Below are 20,212 nucleotides of genomic sequence, written 5' to 3'. Positions count from 1 at the left end.
CACATCTTGCTGCTTGACCAAAGGTAATGAAATGCATAAGCTTCAAAGCACTGGGTAAGGGCCTCTGATAGTAGGTGGGAAGAATAGCACAAATATCATGCTTAAAGCAGCTTATGGACAAAGAAATAAAATCTAAGACAAGTGAGCGAGTGTGAACATTTGTTGAGATTGAGAAGGATGAAGAACTCGTTGCATGGGTATAATACTGGATTTACCCACACAGAAGAGGACACATTGCTTAGCATTTTCAGCTTTAGTGATTCAGTCAAAGCTCTTTTGTATTTCATTCTTTCACTCTCCTCCTTATTAGCAAGACTGACAAACGTGGAACAGTTGAAACCAGTCTCTGTTTTCATAAAGTAAGTCATCACTATTTTTAAAAAATATAAAGAGTGAAAAAGACAGAACTAGGAGAAGATAGGGTAGGTTGATTTCCAGATGTGGTTAAGTGGGGACACTTTCCTGACTTGCTGCTATCTTTATATGTGCATCTGAAATGCAGCACCTTGGTTGAGTATTACATTATTTTCTAAATAATGGAAAGATAGAAGACAATGTATAAAGTATGCTACCACACATAAACATAAATGTGCCTGCAAAGAGCAGTTAAAAGTTAAAAATGTTAAAATTCCAAAATTTACTTTAGCAGTTGTATAGAATGTATTTTTTTACAACTTCATAAATTACCACAACTATTAAAATCCCACCACTATTTAAATTACCACAAAAATATTTTGCTTTCAATAACATAGCAGAATTTAGCTCCTGATGAAGCAAATGCTTTTTCTTGTGCTTTAACTTTGCAAGCCATGTCCAATGATTCTGTGGCAGTGCAGCCTGCAGTCCCTAAAGATGAGATCAAAATTAAGCTTCAACAAACTTAAGCATTGTTCATTATTTTAGTAAAATACAGAGAGTAGTTCTGCTTTGAGCTGTGCTATTCAGGGAATTCAAGCAACAAAAATTATCCTAATTTTACCATTAATTTGCCTCACTTCTTCAGAAAGGACTTTATTGTGCACATAATTCATCTGAGGACAAGGTACAGGGAAATCTTACTGGGTGCATGTTTGAGGTCAGTATGTGAGTTTTATTTCACAAGTTCCTTTTCCATCTGTTGATATGGATCAGGTATCAGTGTCATCTTCTCTGAAGATTGGAAGACACCGGACAAGCTACAGAGCCACTGTTGCCCACCCATTTAATTACACTCTGAAGCAACTGGAGGTGCATTCCCTGTCAGAAAGAAGGGGCAGAAAGTACAACCAGCAGGTGAGATCATGAGGCTGGGCTGCAAAACACACAGCTGTGATACTGCATTTACTGTGAGTGTGCCTTTCATCCCTGAGAATTGCAGAACCAGAAATCATCCTGAAAAATGTAAAGAGCACCAAGTGCTGTTACCTGCTTGTGTCCAAATCACCAGCACTGTTTCCTAGCCAACGGTCTTGCACTTTTAGTATTGACCCTTTTTGGATGGGAGGAACCCAGAAGTGCCCAGGAACCTGCCAAGCAATGAAAATGAGGCAAATTTTGTCCATAAAGCAATGAACAAACTCCTAGTGTGCACACACAAGAAAAACAAACAAAAAACCTCAACCCAACAATAAAACCAAACCAGAAACCCTTTGATACCCCTGTGAAGAAAATGTAAATTTTTAGATTGTATAGGAAATTGCAACACAAATGTGAAAATGTGCAAGACTAGAAAGGCTTTAACTGTAGTTTTGAAATGCACTTGCAAAGCATATGTAGGGAAAAAGAGGAGGAGGAGCTCCACAAATAACCCCTCCAGATCAAATACTACAGTATAACTTCTGTCTGACAATGCACTCTGTGGGTCAGGACACTGCAGCTGCTGAGGCTGAAGACTTTCAGCAATAAGCTCTGCCAGCTGTGCAGTGTTTGTTCCTCTGAAGCCCTTTGGGGCTCAGGGGGGTTTGCACAATACTCAGTATGGGTCCAGAATCATATTCAGAGGAATAAATTCTCTTGTAGGGTCATTATTGCAGTTGTGCCATTAGTTGCTTTGCATGGCAGACCCCAGGGAGCTTCCAGAGAGGGTGACAAAAGCCTTCCATGGCCTTGGTTGTAGAAGTGCAGCTTCCCTGGGGTTGTCTCAGGCCTGGAGCTTCCAGACCACTGAGTTCCACAGAGTTTGAACATGGATCTGTGGCAGCTTTCACAGTGGCTCTGTTTTCCTCCACTGGATGGGGATCATTCTGCTGGTTCTAGTCTTGCTGCTGGACAAATCCTTCTCTGCTTTCAGCTGCAGGTCTCAGGGAATGCTGGGCAGCCTGCTCACCTCCGGCTGGGGCTGGAGGATAAATCCAACATGGACATCACTGCCTGGGGTGGCTGTGTGACACTCTCTGCAGGCCAGGTATGAGTCTTACAGCCTTTGGAAGGGATGAGTGTAGCTGAATTTCTGTGTTTGATCCTCACAGAATGATTTTTTTTTTCTCTACTTGTTACCATATGAAAGCCTGGAAGTCAACCTTTTTATGTCTCAGAGGAAGAAAAATAAATGCTGTGGAAAATTCAGTTTCATGTTGCCAGACATGGTTGTACTTGGGCTGCAGCTTTCCCTCAGGGCAGAGCTGTCAGCCCCTTAGGTTTCTTGGGAGAGACTGAAGCAGGGTTTCATGGGTATAGACCATCCAGGGGTTCTCACAGGGTGTGTTTTTGCCCAGGAAACCTACTGCCTGAGGATATACTGAACATTTTTTTTAAAAATTACTTATATATGTCAATTTTTTCCACTTTTCCAGCTTCAGAGAATATTAAGCATGGAACACCTGCATGCATGTGGGTCTCTAGAGCAAAGACCAACATTGTTTAATGAATACCTAGATCTGAACTGGGATGACAAAAAATTCAAACACAATTTCACATATGAGGTAAGAGAAGGCAGTTGTATCTGTTGACTTACCATTTTTATGGAAGCTGTTCTCAGTAGATGAGGAATTATTTTGGTTTTAGATGTAATGTTGGGTGGATTTTAAGAAAGCTTCGACAGAGCACTGTTTTTTGTGAAATATCATTATTTCACTTTACCTTTTACATTTTTCTCTACACAGGAAAAAAGCTAAATGGAGCATAGTTAAGAAAGAAAGGGTTCTTACAAACTGGAGGCCTCACCTGTGTCCTGAATTTGCAAAACTTGTAGGATGGGGATCGGTAACAAGGCTGATAAGCATGGAAACATTATGTTTTGGAAATGTTACCTCAAAATCCTGAACCTACTGAAATAATAAAAGCCAGCCCAGGGATGGGATGAGTGGGCTCCAAGGAGTGTCTAAGATCTTGCTGTCATCTTTTAACTTTGTTTTCTTGGCTCATTGCAGAGAAATCAACTCTTGTATCCTGATAAGTTTCAGTTAGAAGCTGTTCTGGAAAATATTTTCCTGACCCCATGTGCCAAACAGCAGATTCTGGGTAAAATAGAAACAAACTACTACTCTTGCCTGGATTACTATACGAGCTTTGAGTTCTGTGACCTTCCAAATGTAAGTCTGACATAAACACATGGAACCTACTTCAGTTTAAATGTAATTACTCATTTGGAGACTTAGTTTTCCTCAGCTGCAACTCTTCGGAAGACTTACCATACTTCTGTAGCTTAAATAAATAAACACTGTCATTTGATGGACTGAGGCAGAAAGGTTCTGTTTGCTACTATAGTGTATTCTATAGGTCCTTTTATGGTTGTAAACATTCTCACTTCCTCCATGTTCTTACTTTCCTGTTCCTCTTTCAGAGGTATCTTAATTTCATGTTTCTGGAGAATACCAAAACAGGCTCATAAGTGATCAAAAAGGAGACTAGAGAGGAGTAAAAGTGCTTTCCTTCCCCCGTGGGTAAAAGTTTGCTGGTTTTTATGATTGCTCTGCTGCTCTAAGGGATTTTTGAACCATAATGTAACCTTATTTTTCTATTACACACATAAACTGAAGGCCCACCCATGATCTTCCTTAGGTGCATCTGGTCCTCAGAGTTGCTTGTAGGCACTCACAAACACAGCACTTGGAACCTGCAATAAATGTCTCTCTCCAGTTTCCAGTGGCTGAAACACATGTTGGTTTCCTTATTTACATCAGAGCAGCTTATGCTCTGTTAGCAACAGGAAAACTTTCTCACAGACCAAGGAGGGATAGAACCTGTTTATAATGCAAAGGATGTATATGCACGTCACTCCAAAAGCAGGTACCTCTGTATTTTTGGATCATTCTCTTCAAAGGTTTAAGCTCAGCTGGAAATTAAGTACCACAGCCACTCACTCAACCCCCTCTCTCCCTACCCTCTCCCTGTGGAATAGGGAGGACAATAAAAAGTAAAACTTGTATGTTGAGATAAGAACAGTTTAATAATTGAAAACAAAGTAAAACACAATAATAATAGTTACTACTACTACTAATAGTGAAAAGGAAAAAAATGAAACGAAGTGATGCACAATACAATTGCTCATCACCCCCTGCCCAATGCCAGACCCCCCCTTCCCAAACCCAGATTTGCCCCTTCTAGGTAACTCCCCCCAGTTTATGTACTGGACATGATATTCTGTGGTGTGAAAAATCCCTTTGGCCATGTTGGGGCATCGGTCCCAGGTGGGCTTTTGTTCACCTCCTCACTGGCAGAGCAGGAGAGACACACGCAAAAAAAGTCCTTGACTTAGGATAAACAACTGAGCAAAACCAAACCATCAGTGTGTAACCAACCCCATTCCCATTCCAAATCCCAAACTGTACCAGCTATTGAGAAGAAATTAACTCTATCCTAGTCGAAACCAGGACAGTATTCACCTGACCTCCCATGTATCCCCAACTTTATCAAAACGTTTGGCTAGAGTAGCTGAGAAGTGTAGGAGCAAAAAAACATTGGGCATTTTAACAAATATAGTTCTCTGCAGCTGTTCCTCTGGTCTTAGGGTATAATCACTGAACTTGCTTTGTTAGAGCACAGAAACTGAAGATGTAATGAAGACAGTGCTGTGAGGAGCAGGAAGATGTGCTGGTTTCTGAAACAAGTTCTGTTTGTGGTGTAATTTCATGAGAATGCTGCCACTGTACAACTTCTTACTACTCAAATTTGTTTGGACCTTTTTTGTGCATACTTAGGTAATTGTTTTATCTGGAAAGCACCAGCTCAACAAAGATGACATCATTTTGCAGTCAGAGGGCAGATTCCACCTTGCTGATCATGGGAGAGATGAGGGGTTGATTGGAATATCCATAAAGAATCAGAGCACTGTTGATGTGAAGAACTATTCTCTGGAAATTGAAGTGAGTTTTTATTTTATTTTACTGGCACTGGGGTTTGGTTTTGAAAGGCCTGCTGCCATTTATTTCCTAAACGGATCAGGCACAGGCAGTGACTATAAAACAGCAGGCAACATAAAACTCTCCAGGTTTCTGTAGTGCTGTCTCCAAAAGAGCAGTTAGGCAGTGTCCATGCAGTGTGACTGACAGACAAAGGAAGGCACCAGCATTAGTTCTCTGTAGAGCTGTCACAAATAAAGCAAGTGTGTTTCTAGTGGAGTGTATCAATTTTAAGAGGCTGTGTGCTGTTCTAACTCCCCTTCAGCATGACCGCTCGGTTGTGTGAGGTATGGGGTTTTCAGCTCATCAGAAGAAAGAGGGAAACAAAATACAATGCTTACACAAAGCATAATTTGCCAGAAAAAAGAACTGGCCAAAAAAAAAAAAAAAAAAAAAAAAAAGGCACAAACCAGCTCATATGATTCTCATTCTGAGACAAATCTCTTCCCTTTTCTCTCCCTTCCCCCCCTGTTTTGCATTTGCTTTTAATTTCCTGTGAAATTAAAATGGTGGAGAGGCAGATGGAGACAACAAAGTCAGGCAAAAAACTAACAGGGTTGGCACCATCCAAACTCTTCAACTCTTCATTAGTAGGAATGTGGGTAGTCAGGTACTAACTGAGACAATAGATCATCCCTTAACAAAATTATGATGATGATTTAATCAGTAACAAATACTAAATTATTTTTCCATTCCTCTCTCTTTAGAGAGGAGGGAGATGAAATTAGTATCAGCTGCTCTGCATGAGCTTGCTTCATTCTGTGTTTTGGAATAAATGGCACAAATCAGCAGCTTCTCAGAGAACTGACTGTGACATTATGTTTCTTTCATTTCTTCCATTAAAATTTTGTCCACAAGTCTTGTGCTATCCAATCATTCAGCTCCTGGGCCAATCACTCTGATGCTTGTGCATCTCTTTGTGTAACTCCTGCATAGTGCACAAGCATTGGGAAACATTTCCCTCACCACTTATCCTTTTGTGGGAAGCACTGATATTTGAGCACCATCTCTGAATGATCATTAATTCTGTGTGGTGACTTTGAATAAATGTTTTTCCTTTATGGCTGCAGTTAAGAGCCTTTGAAGATATTTGGCTAGGCCTGACAGGAACTGCTGCTTCCTCATCTGTCCAGAGCCAAGTCCTGGTGGAGGGGATTATTGACCAGAAAGAGAAAATAAAAGTAGCTGCTTCCAAAGGAAAGGAGTGTTTTCAGTACTACATGGGGTATCTGCAAGGTACGTATCTCACTGACCATGCTCTTAGCCATAGGACTTAGTTTTAGGTCATCCTGCAAAGACCAGGGAGCTGGACTTGATCCTTATGGGTCCTTTCCAACTGGAGCTATTCTGCAGCTCCCAGGGTCGTTGCTATGAAGAGACAGGAAGAAAGTCGTGTCCCTAGCACTGAGTTTCCTCATTGATTCAAGCTATCATCTTTCAGATAAAGAAAAGCTGAAGTTTAAAATTTGTTTCAAAGCTCAGTTTGGGACACATTTTTGTATTATTACAATAGATGGTAACAAAAGATAGGATTAATTTCGTTTTGATTTAACCATCTTAAAAGTTTTGTGTCTTGCTTAATATAATCATTGCATTCCAAATTCAACAAAGGAAATGAGAGAGGCACATCCAGAGACTGATTGTACCACATGCTGGAACAGCTGTATAAACTGGGATGTGTGCAATCACTGCCTGCAGGGCATTGTCTCACAGCCTCAGCTCTGACTGACAAAGGAGAGGAAAAAAAGGCCGTTGTTTCAAGTTATGCCTAAATACTAGATAAGTAAAGTGGGGTGAAATGAGCTGCAAGAGGTGGGGCTCATCCACATTTCAGCTACAGTTAGAGTTGGGTGCAAACCAAATAGATTTGGTGATATCCCAGTTGACTCAAACTCATGCTGCTGACAATCCCAGCCCTTGTTTCACTTATGGATTTGCTATTCCACACTTCTGCATGGGAGTTTCTCTCAGGTTCATCATGCTATGATGTTTTTGAGATTAGGACCATTAGTTTGTGAATCACTGAAGTCAGAAGTTTGTAGAAATTATTCAACTCAGCTCTCTCAACCCAGATTCTATGTGCACCTTGCCAACCACTTGTTTATGCTCATCATCAGTGCTTCTGTAGAAACGACTCGTGTGTGGTGGGTGGAACTGACAGGCTTTCATTTAAGGGCTGAGCAGTTTTGAAACATCTGCAACAAGGGACAGTGAGGACTAAAGTAGAAAAAAAGGCCTGTAAATCAGTATGACCGAGAGATTTAGATTTACATTAATCCAATGCTTCCTTTGCAGTAGGAAATTTTTATATGTAATACATTAACAAGTCACACAAAAGAGATCAAATCCTGACACTGATCTAATAGTCTTTTATCTCTTCTGTTTTGTTTTGTTTTTGCTCCACACCTAACACACTCAAGCTCTGATTGATCACCTAAGTAAAAGCTGGCTTTGAAACAATGTCTGTCAATGTTGTTCCTGTAAATGAAGGCTCTCTTTTCATTCCTTAAGGGGAGTTGGAAGAAGGAATGGAAGTCAGTGCTTGTTCTGATGGGAAACACATGGCTGCCATTAACACCTATCTCAGCATCAATGGTAAAAGGCAGGAAAACGTGGGACAAGTAACTCTAGCAGCTGCTAATGGAAGTTTGAGTTTTCTGGCGCATGGATGTGGAGATCCAGTTCTTAAAGCTGAGGTAGGACCCTTTGAGTGGCTGTTAACTGCAGCATGATTTTCCCAGAATATTACCTGGCTTTGTGATTTTGATGGAGCACCTTCCATGTAGGCGAGTTTGATGAGTAACCAGGAAAAATTATGCAATGTTTTAATTATTTTCACGTTGATGTGAGAAGTTACCCACGGTGAGAATTAAGAAATTCAGCCATGCCTAGAGATAGAAAATAACAGGACCCTTTTCTAAAGGGTGGATCCTCTGAGGAGGACAAGTAAATAAAGTGAGAGCAGCAGTAACTGCTCAGCCTATTGGTTATAAAACTAATGATTAGAATCCAGAAAGTGCTTTCACTTTTAGTAGGGTTTCACATACTCTCTACTTGGGGAAGGCTTTTTGCTTTTTATAGTTTGACTTTTCTGTTCCCTCGTCAATCCCTTGAATAATGCAGAAGTAGTTTCCCGTAAGAAATGTGAGGCCACTGTAGGTGTTTGCTGGCCTTTAAACTAGTACAAACTTTGAATGATTTGGATCCAGCACAAGCAACTTTAAGTAATGAATTCAAGGTTTTAACAATCTTCTCACAGAACAAGCTTAATGAAATTGGGAGCCTTTGGAAAGCCACACTGACTGAGAAGATAAAGAAGTTTGATGGATACCTGTGGAGATTCAGGAGATCAGTAAGTATCTGTACATGATCTGTGAAAACCCCATGAAGTGTTCATGCAGTGTTAGTTAAACATCATTATATTGCCTGCAGCTATTTTGTTTTGCTCAAACACCGCAGTGATTACTCCTGTGCTGACCTGTATACAGAGACAAAAGGCATGTTTAATGGTGGAGATCGTGTATCTCTGCACCAACACTGCGGATTCAGAACTGCTTCGCAATGAAGTCAAAGCTTTCCTTGAGATCACTGTGGGTTTTGAAATTGCTTCTTTTTTGGAACCACTGTAGGTGCAGCATGTTGGTTTCCTGGCTGAAGCAGCTGGCTGGCCTTCAATAGCCTTGCAAAGGGCAGCAGGATTCCTGCAAAGTGGGGTTACAGCTGTCACCCAGGTGTGGAAGCAAAGTGGAATTGGGTACATTCTGAGAAGCAGGATCCCACTTTACCTGGAGAAAATTCAAGATGTTGTCCAGCAAATGCAGAATGAATTACAAAGTAAGCAAAAAAGTGCAAAACAAGAAGAGGGACAATGTCAGTGCAGGGCAAACCAAACTTCACTGTAAACTATAAAACATACTGAACAGCACAAAGGTTTCTATTTTGATCTAGCAAGAAGTGCTGACCTTGGCTCTTAGTGTACAGAGTGGGAGCCTTGATGCAATAAGCTCTAAGAAGGCTCTCTGTGAGCACTTTTCTAATGAAATCAGTGGTGAGGCCTTTTCTCCGTCGCAAGAGGTTGGGTTCAATTGGATGAGAAGAGAGTCCTTAATTCCTAAGCTGAAGTATTTCTGCTAACAGTTCCCTGGCAAGTCTTTCCTCCCAAAGGGCTGTTCACATCCCTCCTTGAGTTTTTAATGCTTGTACTTATTGGATTTCACTTGATCTGTTTTTCCAAGCCTATCCAGTAGCCACTAATTTGCTGTTTAGCTGGACTGTGGCCCATATTGAAACCCTTGAGAAATGTGGTCAGCTGGAATTAGCAGTGAAAACCTTCAGTTCTCACAAGGGTAAAACCTCACTTGGGGCCACTTAGCTCTAGGCTACTCCCTCTCAAAAGTTGAAATTAGTTGGTGTACCACACTTGAAATCAGTTGTGGCCAAACTGTCCCGTTGCTCAGCAGGAGCAGCCTGTGCAGTACAGCTCTGATGGGTTCACATTGCAGAGCATCCCTTGCATTCCTTTTGGACAGCAGCAATGTATTTATATGGGGTCAGGGTCAGAGCTAAATGCTCTTTCAGTTCACAGCTGTGCAGTGTGCCTGACTGCCATGCAAACACAGCTGCCTCTTCCACTTTTCTGTGCTCCCCCTTCACTTAGGCTGGAAGTTGGGTGGAAACAAACAAGCAAGCAGCCCTTGTACCAAACCAGCTGTGGTTTCTCATTAATGTGTTTGCTCCAGAGCCATTAGCAACTTTGAAAGACGCCTACTACGATGTAACCTTGAAGCCACTGGATGAAGTCTGGAAAGAGAAGACAGAAGAGCACATGAAGAAAATCCAGGCTTTCTTACCCAAGATTGTAAAAGATGTGTGGCTAATGGAACCAATTCAGATGGCATTAAAGGTTGTGAAAGCAGGCTTGGATATGGTTGGTATAACTCAGTTCTCCATTTCTAATTCAAGGCCTACAAATTTAAGTCTCATCTTTGAACTATGGATACACAAAAATAGTTAACTGGTTTTGTTTATGGAAATTGTTGTCTTTCCGCATAATAAGCTTGTGCACAGCTGATTTACTGTTCTTGCAATATTTGTCCCATTTTGAAAGAGCACTTTTACAGCTAGAGGAGAGGTTGTTTTACTAGTTCTTGTTGGAATCACAGCAGCAGTAATCTGTCATTCATGTAGCTTTTACTTTTCTTGCAAAGAGAGGAGAAATTTTGATTCCAATAAACAGTGTACAAATAAATCTGGGCTCTTCTAGTTGAAATGAAAAGCATAAAAGATATATCATGAGGCTAATTTATATTATTAAATATAACAGTCCTTTCTAAGCTACTGAAGCACATTAACTTAGTGAAACATTGCTACACTTTAAGTCATGTTATTTAGGAAGAATATATTTCCATTGGTGTTGTGACTAGAGTCTGTCCTCTGGATATTATTAACCTCTACATGACAAGACACTGTCAGGCAGGAGACAAATGCAAGAGACACTGAAGTGGTATTTTGCATTTCTTGATTTAAAACTCATTTGCAAGTACTGACCCTGCCCTGAAGCCATACTGAAATTGCTTTTATAATCTGTGACTCTCCAACAGGCTACACAGCAGGTGCTCAGGTGGGCAGAGGCCACGTTTTCCAGAGCTGTGAGCAAGATCCGGAAGCCCTTGCTGAACCTGTACAGTTTTTCACCCAGGTAACTGGTGTTTTTGCAGGATCTCTGCTCTGGGCAGTGTTCTAAAAGGATATGTTCATAGTTACTCTTCCTGTCAGTGTGCAGCTGAGGGTTCTGGACAGCCACCCACCCACTCTTTGCTTTGGTCACATCACATCCTAATGTTTATTTCTGTTGGCTGCCGGACTGACTGTGTTTGAAAGGAGCTACTGGGCAGCAAACGGGGTATTAAATGATAACTGGCCTGAGGTAACCTGGGAAAGTGCAGCTCTTGGCCAGAGTCGTATTGTGTTTTGCTATTCTAACCAGACTACAGTTCTTATGAATATTTCACTTCAACATTTCTAATAATAAACCAACAGCATTTCATCAGTTCAACAGATAAGGGGTGTTCTCTTTGTATTCTGCAGGAACTGTTCAGTGGCAGGAAAGCTGCCAGTACTACCTAAAGCAGACCTGTCCCTGCAGCTGGCAAATGTTACCACTTACCTCATTGGAGAAAAACTAATGAGGCCTCTGCAAGACCTCTACAATCTCAACATACTTGCAGAGTACTATAGAATCAAACGGAGGATGATGGAGAGCCCCTTTGAATGTAAGCTCTTTCAAAGTGCTGCTTTGTTTTGTACCTGGGTCTGCTTCCACTTAGTACTGTATTTTAAAAATTGTATCTGGAATAGGAGTTTACATAGAGATGGTCACTAATTAATTTTCTTATCAACTTACATATAGTCTTTCTTGTAAGACAGTGATGGTGTAAGATAACACTCTGGGCAAAGCTGACATGCAGTAACACTGCTCTATTTAATATTCATGCAAATTTTGTAAGTCTTTACACTTCCTACTCTTGATACTAGAAACAGTAGGTGGTATTTATCTGCCTTTTCTATATGCTCTTGTGAGTTGATACTATGGTTCACTGCCAGTCTCACCTGCTGGCTCTCTGTCCTGGCACACAGGCTTGGAAACTGACTTCACCTCTGCTGCCTCTAGGATGAGCAAGCTCAGCCCTACCAAAACTTCAGCAGCAGTACTGCCTGTAAAAGTATTGCTAAATGCTAAAGGAATGCACTAACTGTCCCAACTGTCCTTTAGAGAGAATGGCTTTTCCAGAAAACCCTTTTTAATGGTTTCCTCCCACTACACAAAGACCCAACAAAGGGCTGTGAAAGTAGCTCCTAGTGACCCAATAATCTGAGTCATCTGTCAGCGGGGTTTCCTGGATTGCAGCTGTTTGATGCACTGATTTGGAAAGGTTATTTTTGGAGACAATTTTTGAGAATTAATATTCTTGTGTTTTCTGCATAAGAATGTATAATGTGTGTGTGTTTATAAATATGACTGTCAAGTAGTACAATGACAAGTCAGGATGAGCTCTAAATCCCAGTTCAAGTGTATCAAAGTTTTATGGCACTCAGGTAAATCTATAACAAAAAAAAAAAAAAAAAAAAAAAAAAAAAAAACGTTTCTGAGAAAAGTTTTGTTGCACAGCAACTACAGTGTAAGTAATTAAAATGTAAGTGTAATAATGTCACTGTAATAATAAGTTGAGAAATTATTTTAAGAGTATGACAGCAAGAAGCTGTGTGTGTTGCAGTATGTGCAGCATTTATTGCTCTGTGGAAAACTCACTGATGTTTCTTCTGAAATACCTGTTCTCCAGATCATGCTATGTTAGTGGGGACCAAACATCTTGTGACTTTTGATGGAAAAATGTATGATTTGGCATCTAAGTGCAGTGTGCTTCTTGCCAAGGATTTTGTTCACAGTGCTTTCACTATAATATTAAATGAGGAAACCAGGAATTCAAGGTCACTGTATGTGGAGATGAATCAGACTGTGATCACTATCTACCCACGACTAAAGGTAGGAAGATCAAGTCAAACATTTTTTATTTTTGGCAAAAATGTTCTTCAACGGACAAAAAAAAGTTTTTAAAATATTCATGCTCAAAACATAGATCAGAAGTACTCTCAGGCAATGGCTTTAAAGTAACAGATTCTTAAAAAGAAAATACCTCTCCAAAACAAAGCCAGTTTAACTCAAGGGTTGCCTCTTTGTTCTCTGTATATGACAGAAACTTTTCAACTATTCTCTGACATGGTCTAAGAGAATGGCACTGAGAGGGAGACTTTGTGCTTTTTGCTCTTTCAGAAGTTTAACACAACCCTGTTCTTATTCTCTTAATTCTGAATTAAGTTGTCCTCATTGCACCTGCAAATCCACTGTGCTTGCCTGTGATTGAACTTTCACTATGACAGGTTTGAAACTGCATTTTCATTTTAAAACAGATATCCAAGATGTATAACTTCTCCTTCACGGAAGAGAACTGCCAAGTCCTGGATCAATCCCTTGAAAACAGTACCATGAATTCAAGGCAAGGAACCAACAAAATAGAAGTATCTGATCAGAAAGGAGTTTCTGTCTCTTGTGACTTTCAGTATGATGTCTGTACTGTCACTCTGGCTGGGTGGCACCATGGTGAGTGCCAATCATACAGCTGTTGTCAGCTGTTAGTCATTTTTGCTGTCTCTCTGAATTATCTGTATTACTGGTAGTACCAGCATCTGTGCTTTCAGTTTTTTTTCCCCCTCTTCATTTACAGACACCCTGGAAATGGCCCAAGACATTCCCAGTAACTGCTAATAGAGCATGGAATGCACCATTCCAGGGAGAAGAGCAAGTTATGGGTTACTGTTGATTCAATGCTATAAAGCAGACAGAAATCAGAGGCAGAGGTACTGCAGTCAGCCCAGCCCCAAAATCTGGTTGAGAATCTGCTCTAGAGCAGGCTTGGCTTCTCAGACCTGCAAGACAACTAAAGAGGGAGGCCCAAAACCTCACAGAGTTTTTTGTATACTTGGAATGCATTCACGTACCATCCATGTACCCCACACTATTCTAAAAGTCACCCCCCAAAGATTAGAAGAGAATGGATCTAATGCCATGATGTGCTCAGAAGCCCATGACCAGCTGAGACATGAGATGGCAATGAAGGCTAGGTAGCTTCCCCTCTTCCACAATAGAGCTGAACTCTGCTGGACAGAATAATCAGAGCCCAGAGACAGCTGCTGTAATGTTCCTGCACCTACTCCTGACAATTCCTATTTTATTCCATTTCAATTTCCTCCCAGGTGTTTCAGCTGGGCTTTTTGGTACCAATGATAATGAAGCTGGAAACGAATGGATGGTGCCTAATGGTTCCTTCACTGACAACGTGAAAGAGTTCACACAGAGCTGGCAGGTAATGAGCTGAGGGGCTCCTGTGTGCAGGGCTGCTGACAGAGGGCACTGTCTGACACACTGGGTTGGCCTAGATGAAATAAAGCTCAGTAGTGGAAACAGCAGCACACTGCATTGTTCTGCTGTGTCTAACCAGGGAAAAGGCTGCTAAAAACATATTTGCTAAAAACTGTTCAAGAATTCCCTATAAATAAGCGTTGAATATTTTTGGCCTAGGTGGTAAGGTAAAACATAGAGGTGGCTGTTGCTGATTTTAGAAGAAAGTGATATTGGAACTAAGCATCTTTGATGTTTTCCTCTTTAGAGCACCTTTTCCTGGAATGCAGGGACAGGTGCTACTAGGTCTGGGCCAAATCTGTATGATCATCACTCAGGTCACAGTCTGAAGTTTTCTTTAGAGCTGTTAGTTCTAGCTGGGTATGTTGAGCCTCTTAATTTTATTTGTCTTTCATGCTTTACATCTTATCAATAAACAAAAGTTTAGAAACTCGTAACTAGTAAATTTGTTCTCCATCCCTACACCACTAAGTATTCAGACCTTTTTGGAAGGTTAGCTGCTGCTGTCAGTTACTGACTTGCATAAAAAGACTCCTATAACTATCATAAATAAATGTTGTAACAGTTTTATACCAGTAACTTAGCTCTGCTTAATTCATGTACTCTGTATCAGCTGCAAATAATCTAAATACACAAACTTGCAGTTGTACAGAACCATTTGTGAATGCAACCAACCAAGAAAAGTAGCAGTAACATGCTCTCAAGCCATGTTGACAGGATCCTCTAAATCCCTTCCAAATCTAATTTTAAGAATCTATTACCAAAAAGAAAAGGAACCAGCATCTTATTACCACAAAGATTTTGTGACTCTTACATTTATCCTGTCTCACAGAAGATGTCTGAGTTCTGGGAACAGAAATCTCATTTTCAGCTTTACGTCAGTACTTTACTGTAAAAGATAATTGCTTCAAGTATCTTGTACTTCTCGCTGTTGCAGAGATAGTTAATGAGCCTGCAGTCTGTGTTTATGTTAACAATGGGGCAGGATCCCAATGTGACTGACCATAGGCACAATTTTCTTAATTGCTACAAATATTAACTTCTAATATACTTATAAAAATGCAAAATTCCCCAGAGACATTGAACAAAAGAATCCATTAAAAGCAATATATAAGAAACTTAGTGTCATACAGAAGCAGGGCAGTCCCGAGTGCCCTTCTTTAGGGGCAGAATGGTTGCACTTGCACTGTTGATTGGAAGGGCTCACACTGAACTGTGAACTCTGACTGCCACTTGTTCCCAGGAGCTTTATCACAGCCTTTGTCACTGACCTTGCAAAGGACGTCAGCAGAGCTCCACCATCACAAGGCCAAGGCTGCACAACAGGAAGGGACTGAGTGTCTGACTCCTGCAGGATGAGGGTTAGCACAGAGTAAACTGCCAGTTCATTTTCCTTAGTAAATAAAATAACTACAATTTACACTTGCTTGAAGAACTTCTTGGTGGTGTGGTTTTGTTGTTCTCTTTTTTTAAAGCCACCTTTACCGATGAATAATCCAGCAAGGGTATGAAGCTTTTTTTCTCCATGAGAAAGATCTAGTAAAAGCACAACTTTGACCTGTCAGATCTATATAAAAGAGAACTAGCCAACTACCTGCTATGTCAGCAACTACACACCAAAATCCTTCAGTGAATAACAGAATCAATAGCAAAAGGAAACAATATCTAATCTGCAAGGTGCCTCTCAATATTAATGAACAATAAACATTAGAGCAGGGTACTGAGCTGCCCATACTGTCCTTCAAACCAGCTCACACTGGAAATCTGAAGAACTCATCCTACCCTGATGTATGCAAAAAAACCCCAAAATATAGCAACTTCAGTAATTTTGTTTTCCCAGGTGAATAAGTGCAGTCTTGTACAGAAGAAAGAGAAGCCATGTCCAATTACAGCTAAGCAAAACATCTGCAAAGTGTTCTTTGAAGAACCACATTCACTTCTTAGGAACTGCTTCAAAGTTGTAAGTAGAACTTCAGCCAGAAGCACTGTCTTAATTATGTGTCATACTTCCAAGGAGGTCACATAACCATTGCAAGGATATAGAAGTTTAGTTGCAGAGAACTTTAGAAGTAATTAAAACAGCAATCCAGACAGAAAAAAAAAGTGGTTTTATCACCATAAATATAAATGAAGGTTTTTGAAATCCAGAGAGTAGTAGCATGACTGCACTGGTCTTTAGGATACAGGTCTAGAATTTGGAAACAGAAATAACCTCCTCACTGTTAGGAAAGGAATAAAGGTTTATGAATGGTCCTAACCAGGCAGGGGGGAGGGGACACAACCCAAACCTCTAGGTTTACCTGCAGGTCGCCCCTAACACCTCCCTTTGTGCCCAGGTGGAGCCCGAGCCATTCTACACCATGTGTACACAGGACACCTGTGACTCCCCAGCCTTGGGGGCTGCCTGCAGCTTAGCAGCAGCTTTTGTTCATTTGTGCAACCGGAATTTTGTCCCTGTGGAAATCCCTCCACAGTGGTAAGTTTCATTTCTTTTACCACCCTGAATATTCTGACTGCATTGCTCCAGTACTTAAATGTCTGTAACGCAAGAACACATGAGAAAATCAAACTAATGAATCTGACTGTGGCCATGAGCAAAACTGATCCTATTCCCAGAAATGCTCTTCTTGCCTCTTGGCTACCTCCCCTTCCTGCTGTTCACTCATGAGCACACCAGAGCCCACCCACTGCACACTCTCTCCTGCCTTTCTTATTTTGTCCTAATGTGCTGTGTAACGGAGGCAGAAGGATACCTGCAGAATACTGTGTAATGTCCCCAGGAGCTCCTCCTCTTGGATACTATTTCTGGTTCCATCTTTTTTTGGTCTGAATAATACATTTGGATTCATATTAACAACAATACATATACAGACACAAAATACTCAGAGACTTATTTTTGTACTTTTCAGTATCTAATAATGAAATTTATCTAGCTTTTCAACCTAGAATATCCAGATTATCGATACTCATGTTTTAATGCAGCTGTCATCCAGATTGCATTGTTAAGTGGATTCCTGGAATATAGCCAAGGAAGATGAAAAGCCTGAATAGAGCAGTAGCACTTGTTTGAAATTTTTATAATCACAATCCTTTCCCACTTCTGTAGTTATTGTGCCAATTTGTGTACTCCAAAAGTGACTGGAGCCCCATGTGCCGCTAACTGGAGTTCCATTATTGATACTCTTGCCCAAGTAGTAACTCACTGTATTTTTACAAGATTGCAATGGAAATATTTACACCAAATAAACGGCAGAATCATACAGAAGAGCTAATTATGCTTTTGCTTGAAATGAAGCATGCTCCATGCTTTGCTAAGGCTTAGTAATGAAAAGAGTGTGGGGCTTTTAATGTATGTATTGAAACATTATTTATGTGCATTTGTAAACTCACTACTATCTCAAAGGACTGATTTGGTGACTACAAGCCCATTTGTAGTATGCCTTGAAAAATTTACAATTATTACTTGATTTCTTACCCATTAAGGAAAGGGGTAGTATTTGTAGATGGGTTTGTTGGCCATAAAATAAAAACTTAGAACACTCGCTGTGTCTCTAAGTGCATCCCATCACAACCCACACGCTGAAACAATGTTGTGTGTCAGTATCTGCCTGAGCTGTTCAGTTCACTCAGCTCCTAAGCAGTGGATGATCAGGACATTTCTGGGTAGCATCTTGTAGGCAGTGAGTGGTTTTTAGCTCCAGTAGTTACATAACTCTTCAACATATAAATATGAAATACAGAGACAAATTTTGTTAAATCTGAGTCAACAAAATATTCAGTTGAAAATAAAGTTTTAGAAGAGCTTGGTAGCTGAATGATTGCAGTCAGCTAGTTCGGCTAATTTACATTATCCCATTTCTGAGGAAAAGGATTGGAATGAAGGTGGACCACAAGCTCAGTTAACTAGAACATGCTAATAAAGAAGCAAAATACATTGGGGATGTACATATGAATCAACATATTGAAGACACAAAATACTTCTTCTCTATTTAGCCTATTTCATATATCCAGTTTTGGACACCATGTTTTACTTAAATTGTGAACCAGTTGAGAAGAGTCCTGGGGAAAAAACGGAAGGGTTGAGGAAAGACATGAGTTAAGTCTCTAAATATGTAAACACTGTAAAGAGAAGGAAGTTGAACAGACCAAACTAAGGGAGGATAAGTTTTGGCACAGTGAATGAGTCTGTAATGGTTGGGTTACTCACACACAGTAACTGATAACCAGCAACAGTCATGACAGCAAAACAGAAAGTGCATGTCAGCAGAAACTACCTCTGCACTATTTCTTAGAAATTCATGCTTGTCAAGGATCTTCCACTGAATAGCTGAACCCAGACCTCATAAACTTTAGAAATAATGATGCCCTTTTCCTCCTAAATGTGAATTTATCAAACATGAGAGAATCTTACATCTTTATTTCAGTTTAGTGATCTAAGATAAAACCATATCTAAAATGCTGGAGTACTTTCCCCAGTGTTTTGATGTCATAAACACATATCTGATGCTATTTTCCCTTCAGAGATTTTTTTTGTGTTTCAGTGTAATTAGAGGTTGCATTACATGTGACTTGTACTTACTTATCACTTACCTGGAGTTCATCTCTTCTTCATTCCAGCTCGAGCCAGTTCTGAATGGCAGACACCAGCCCTGAAGATGGAAGAACCCCTTCAGTACCCAAAACAGAACAGTTATTTTAGGTAGGCAAGCTAGAGGCCATAACAGGGAGAGAACAGAAGTGTGGATGCTTTAGTGTTAACTGTGAATATAGTGAAGCATATATAGTATAAAAGGAAAGCTTTCCACCCAGAACCCTTGAGGGCAAGAGGAATTATTTCAGTATATTGACGAGAAACTATAATCAACCAAAAGAAATCAGATGGGAAAGTAGCAGTTACTCTAAAAAAATTCTCCCGTTCGGTGGCAAAATTGCCTCTCCACAACTCTTGAACCATAGCACAAATACACGGAAAAGCTGAGAAAAGCTCTCTTCCAGCTCAGAGTAGTACAAGTGGACTACTTTGTGAAAGCAGCATCATCAGCTTAGAGTCAGCAGAGATGCTGACTTCTTTTTTCTCCAGAAATGAACTCCACTGTTCAGCGGTTCTGGAGAAAGTTATCTGGGGAAGTGCTCCAAAACACAAGCAGGCTAAAATAGAAATAAGATGGGTAAATAATGGAAAGCAGATAGTAATTTTCTCATTTTTGTGCTGTTTGATTTTTCCCTTATTAATGTCTACACTGGTAAAAGAGAAACAACCTTCTTGGTTTCTGTGCACCAGTTGCACATTTTCCCTTTGTGTCTTTAGAAACCCCTTGCCAGCAGTCAGTTGATGTGCTGAGAGAAGGTGACCAATATCTACCCTACCCATGTGTTACAGCTACTGCTGTGTGAGTGTCTTGCCTGTTAAATCCCTTTCTGTATTGTAAGTCACTTGATTTAAAATTTGCATTACCTTTCTCCACACAGTGCCTGGAATGCAGCTATTCCTTGGTAAAAGGTAATGCTGCAAATGCAATGTTTGCATGCAAACATTGAAATAAAGATATTTCATACTATGACATCATGCTAATAAATATTTGACTGCCTTATTTTTACGCTGGAGTACATTTTTATTGATTATTTGTAACAACAAAGTTGCACTGACCTCTCTGGCACTGGCTGGGTTTGACTGGCTCACAGAAAAAGCAAGCAGCTGCCTCTTATCTTGTGTATGCTGCCTGCAGCTGCACTCACTTTCTGAACACTTATTCTCTAGCTTGACACAAATTAAAACATGATTCCTACATTAGTCAGGAAAAAATCCTGCAATTTTTAGGATTCCCACACACCTCAGATGCTAGAAATCAAGTCTTCCTCTGTAATAATTTTATACCTGCACCCTTGTAAAAAGCCAAAATTGTATGAAATATTTCTG

General features: G+C 40.3%; 1 protein-coding gene across 1 annotated transcript in view; it reads left to right on the top strand.

The window, feature by feature from the left end:
- LOC128815553 (uncharacterized) overlaps positions 1-19,884 on the top strand; it is a 71,540-nt gene extending 51,656 nt beyond the window's left edge. The window contains exons 50-67 of the mRNA XM_053992362.1: positions 1,132-1,272; positions 2,270-2,383; positions 2,772-2,900; positions 3,348-3,509; positions 5,118-5,282; positions 6,389-6,554; positions 7,830-8,014; positions 8,578-8,670; positions 8,948-9,152; positions 10,058-10,245; positions 10,919-11,016; positions 11,406-11,590; positions 12,659-12,861; positions 13,287-13,476; positions 14,130-14,239; positions 16,136-16,255; positions 16,632-16,771; positions 18,913-19,884. Of these exons, the coding sequence (XP_053848337.1) occupies positions 1,132-1,272; positions 2,270-2,383; positions 2,772-2,900; positions 3,348-3,509; positions 5,118-5,282; positions 6,389-6,554; positions 7,830-8,014; positions 8,578-8,670; positions 8,948-9,152; positions 10,058-10,245; positions 10,919-11,016; positions 11,406-11,590; positions 12,659-12,861; positions 13,287-13,476; positions 14,130-14,239; positions 16,136-16,255; positions 16,632-16,771; positions 18,913-18,928 (2,610 nt within the window). The 3' untranslated portion in view covers positions 18,929-19,884. The remainder of the gene's footprint in view (positions 1-1,131; positions 1,273-2,269; positions 2,384-2,771; positions 2,901-3,347; positions 3,510-5,117; positions 5,283-6,388; positions 6,555-7,829; positions 8,015-8,577; positions 8,671-8,947; positions 9,153-10,057; positions 10,246-10,918; positions 11,017-11,405; positions 11,591-12,658; positions 12,862-13,286; positions 13,477-14,129; positions 14,240-16,135; positions 16,256-16,631; positions 16,772-18,912) is intronic.
- Positions 19,885-20,212: the final 328 nt, after the last annotated feature.

This window comes from Vidua macroura, chromosome 16 (assembly GCF_024509145.1).
Source record: "Vidua macroura isolate BioBank_ID:100142 chromosome 16, ASM2450914v1, whole genome shotgun sequence".
NCBI classification, from domain to species: Eukaryota; Metazoa; Chordata; class Aves; order Passeriformes; family Viduidae; genus Vidua; species Vidua macroura.
This window is presented reverse-complemented; position numbering and strand designations above follow the sequence as displayed.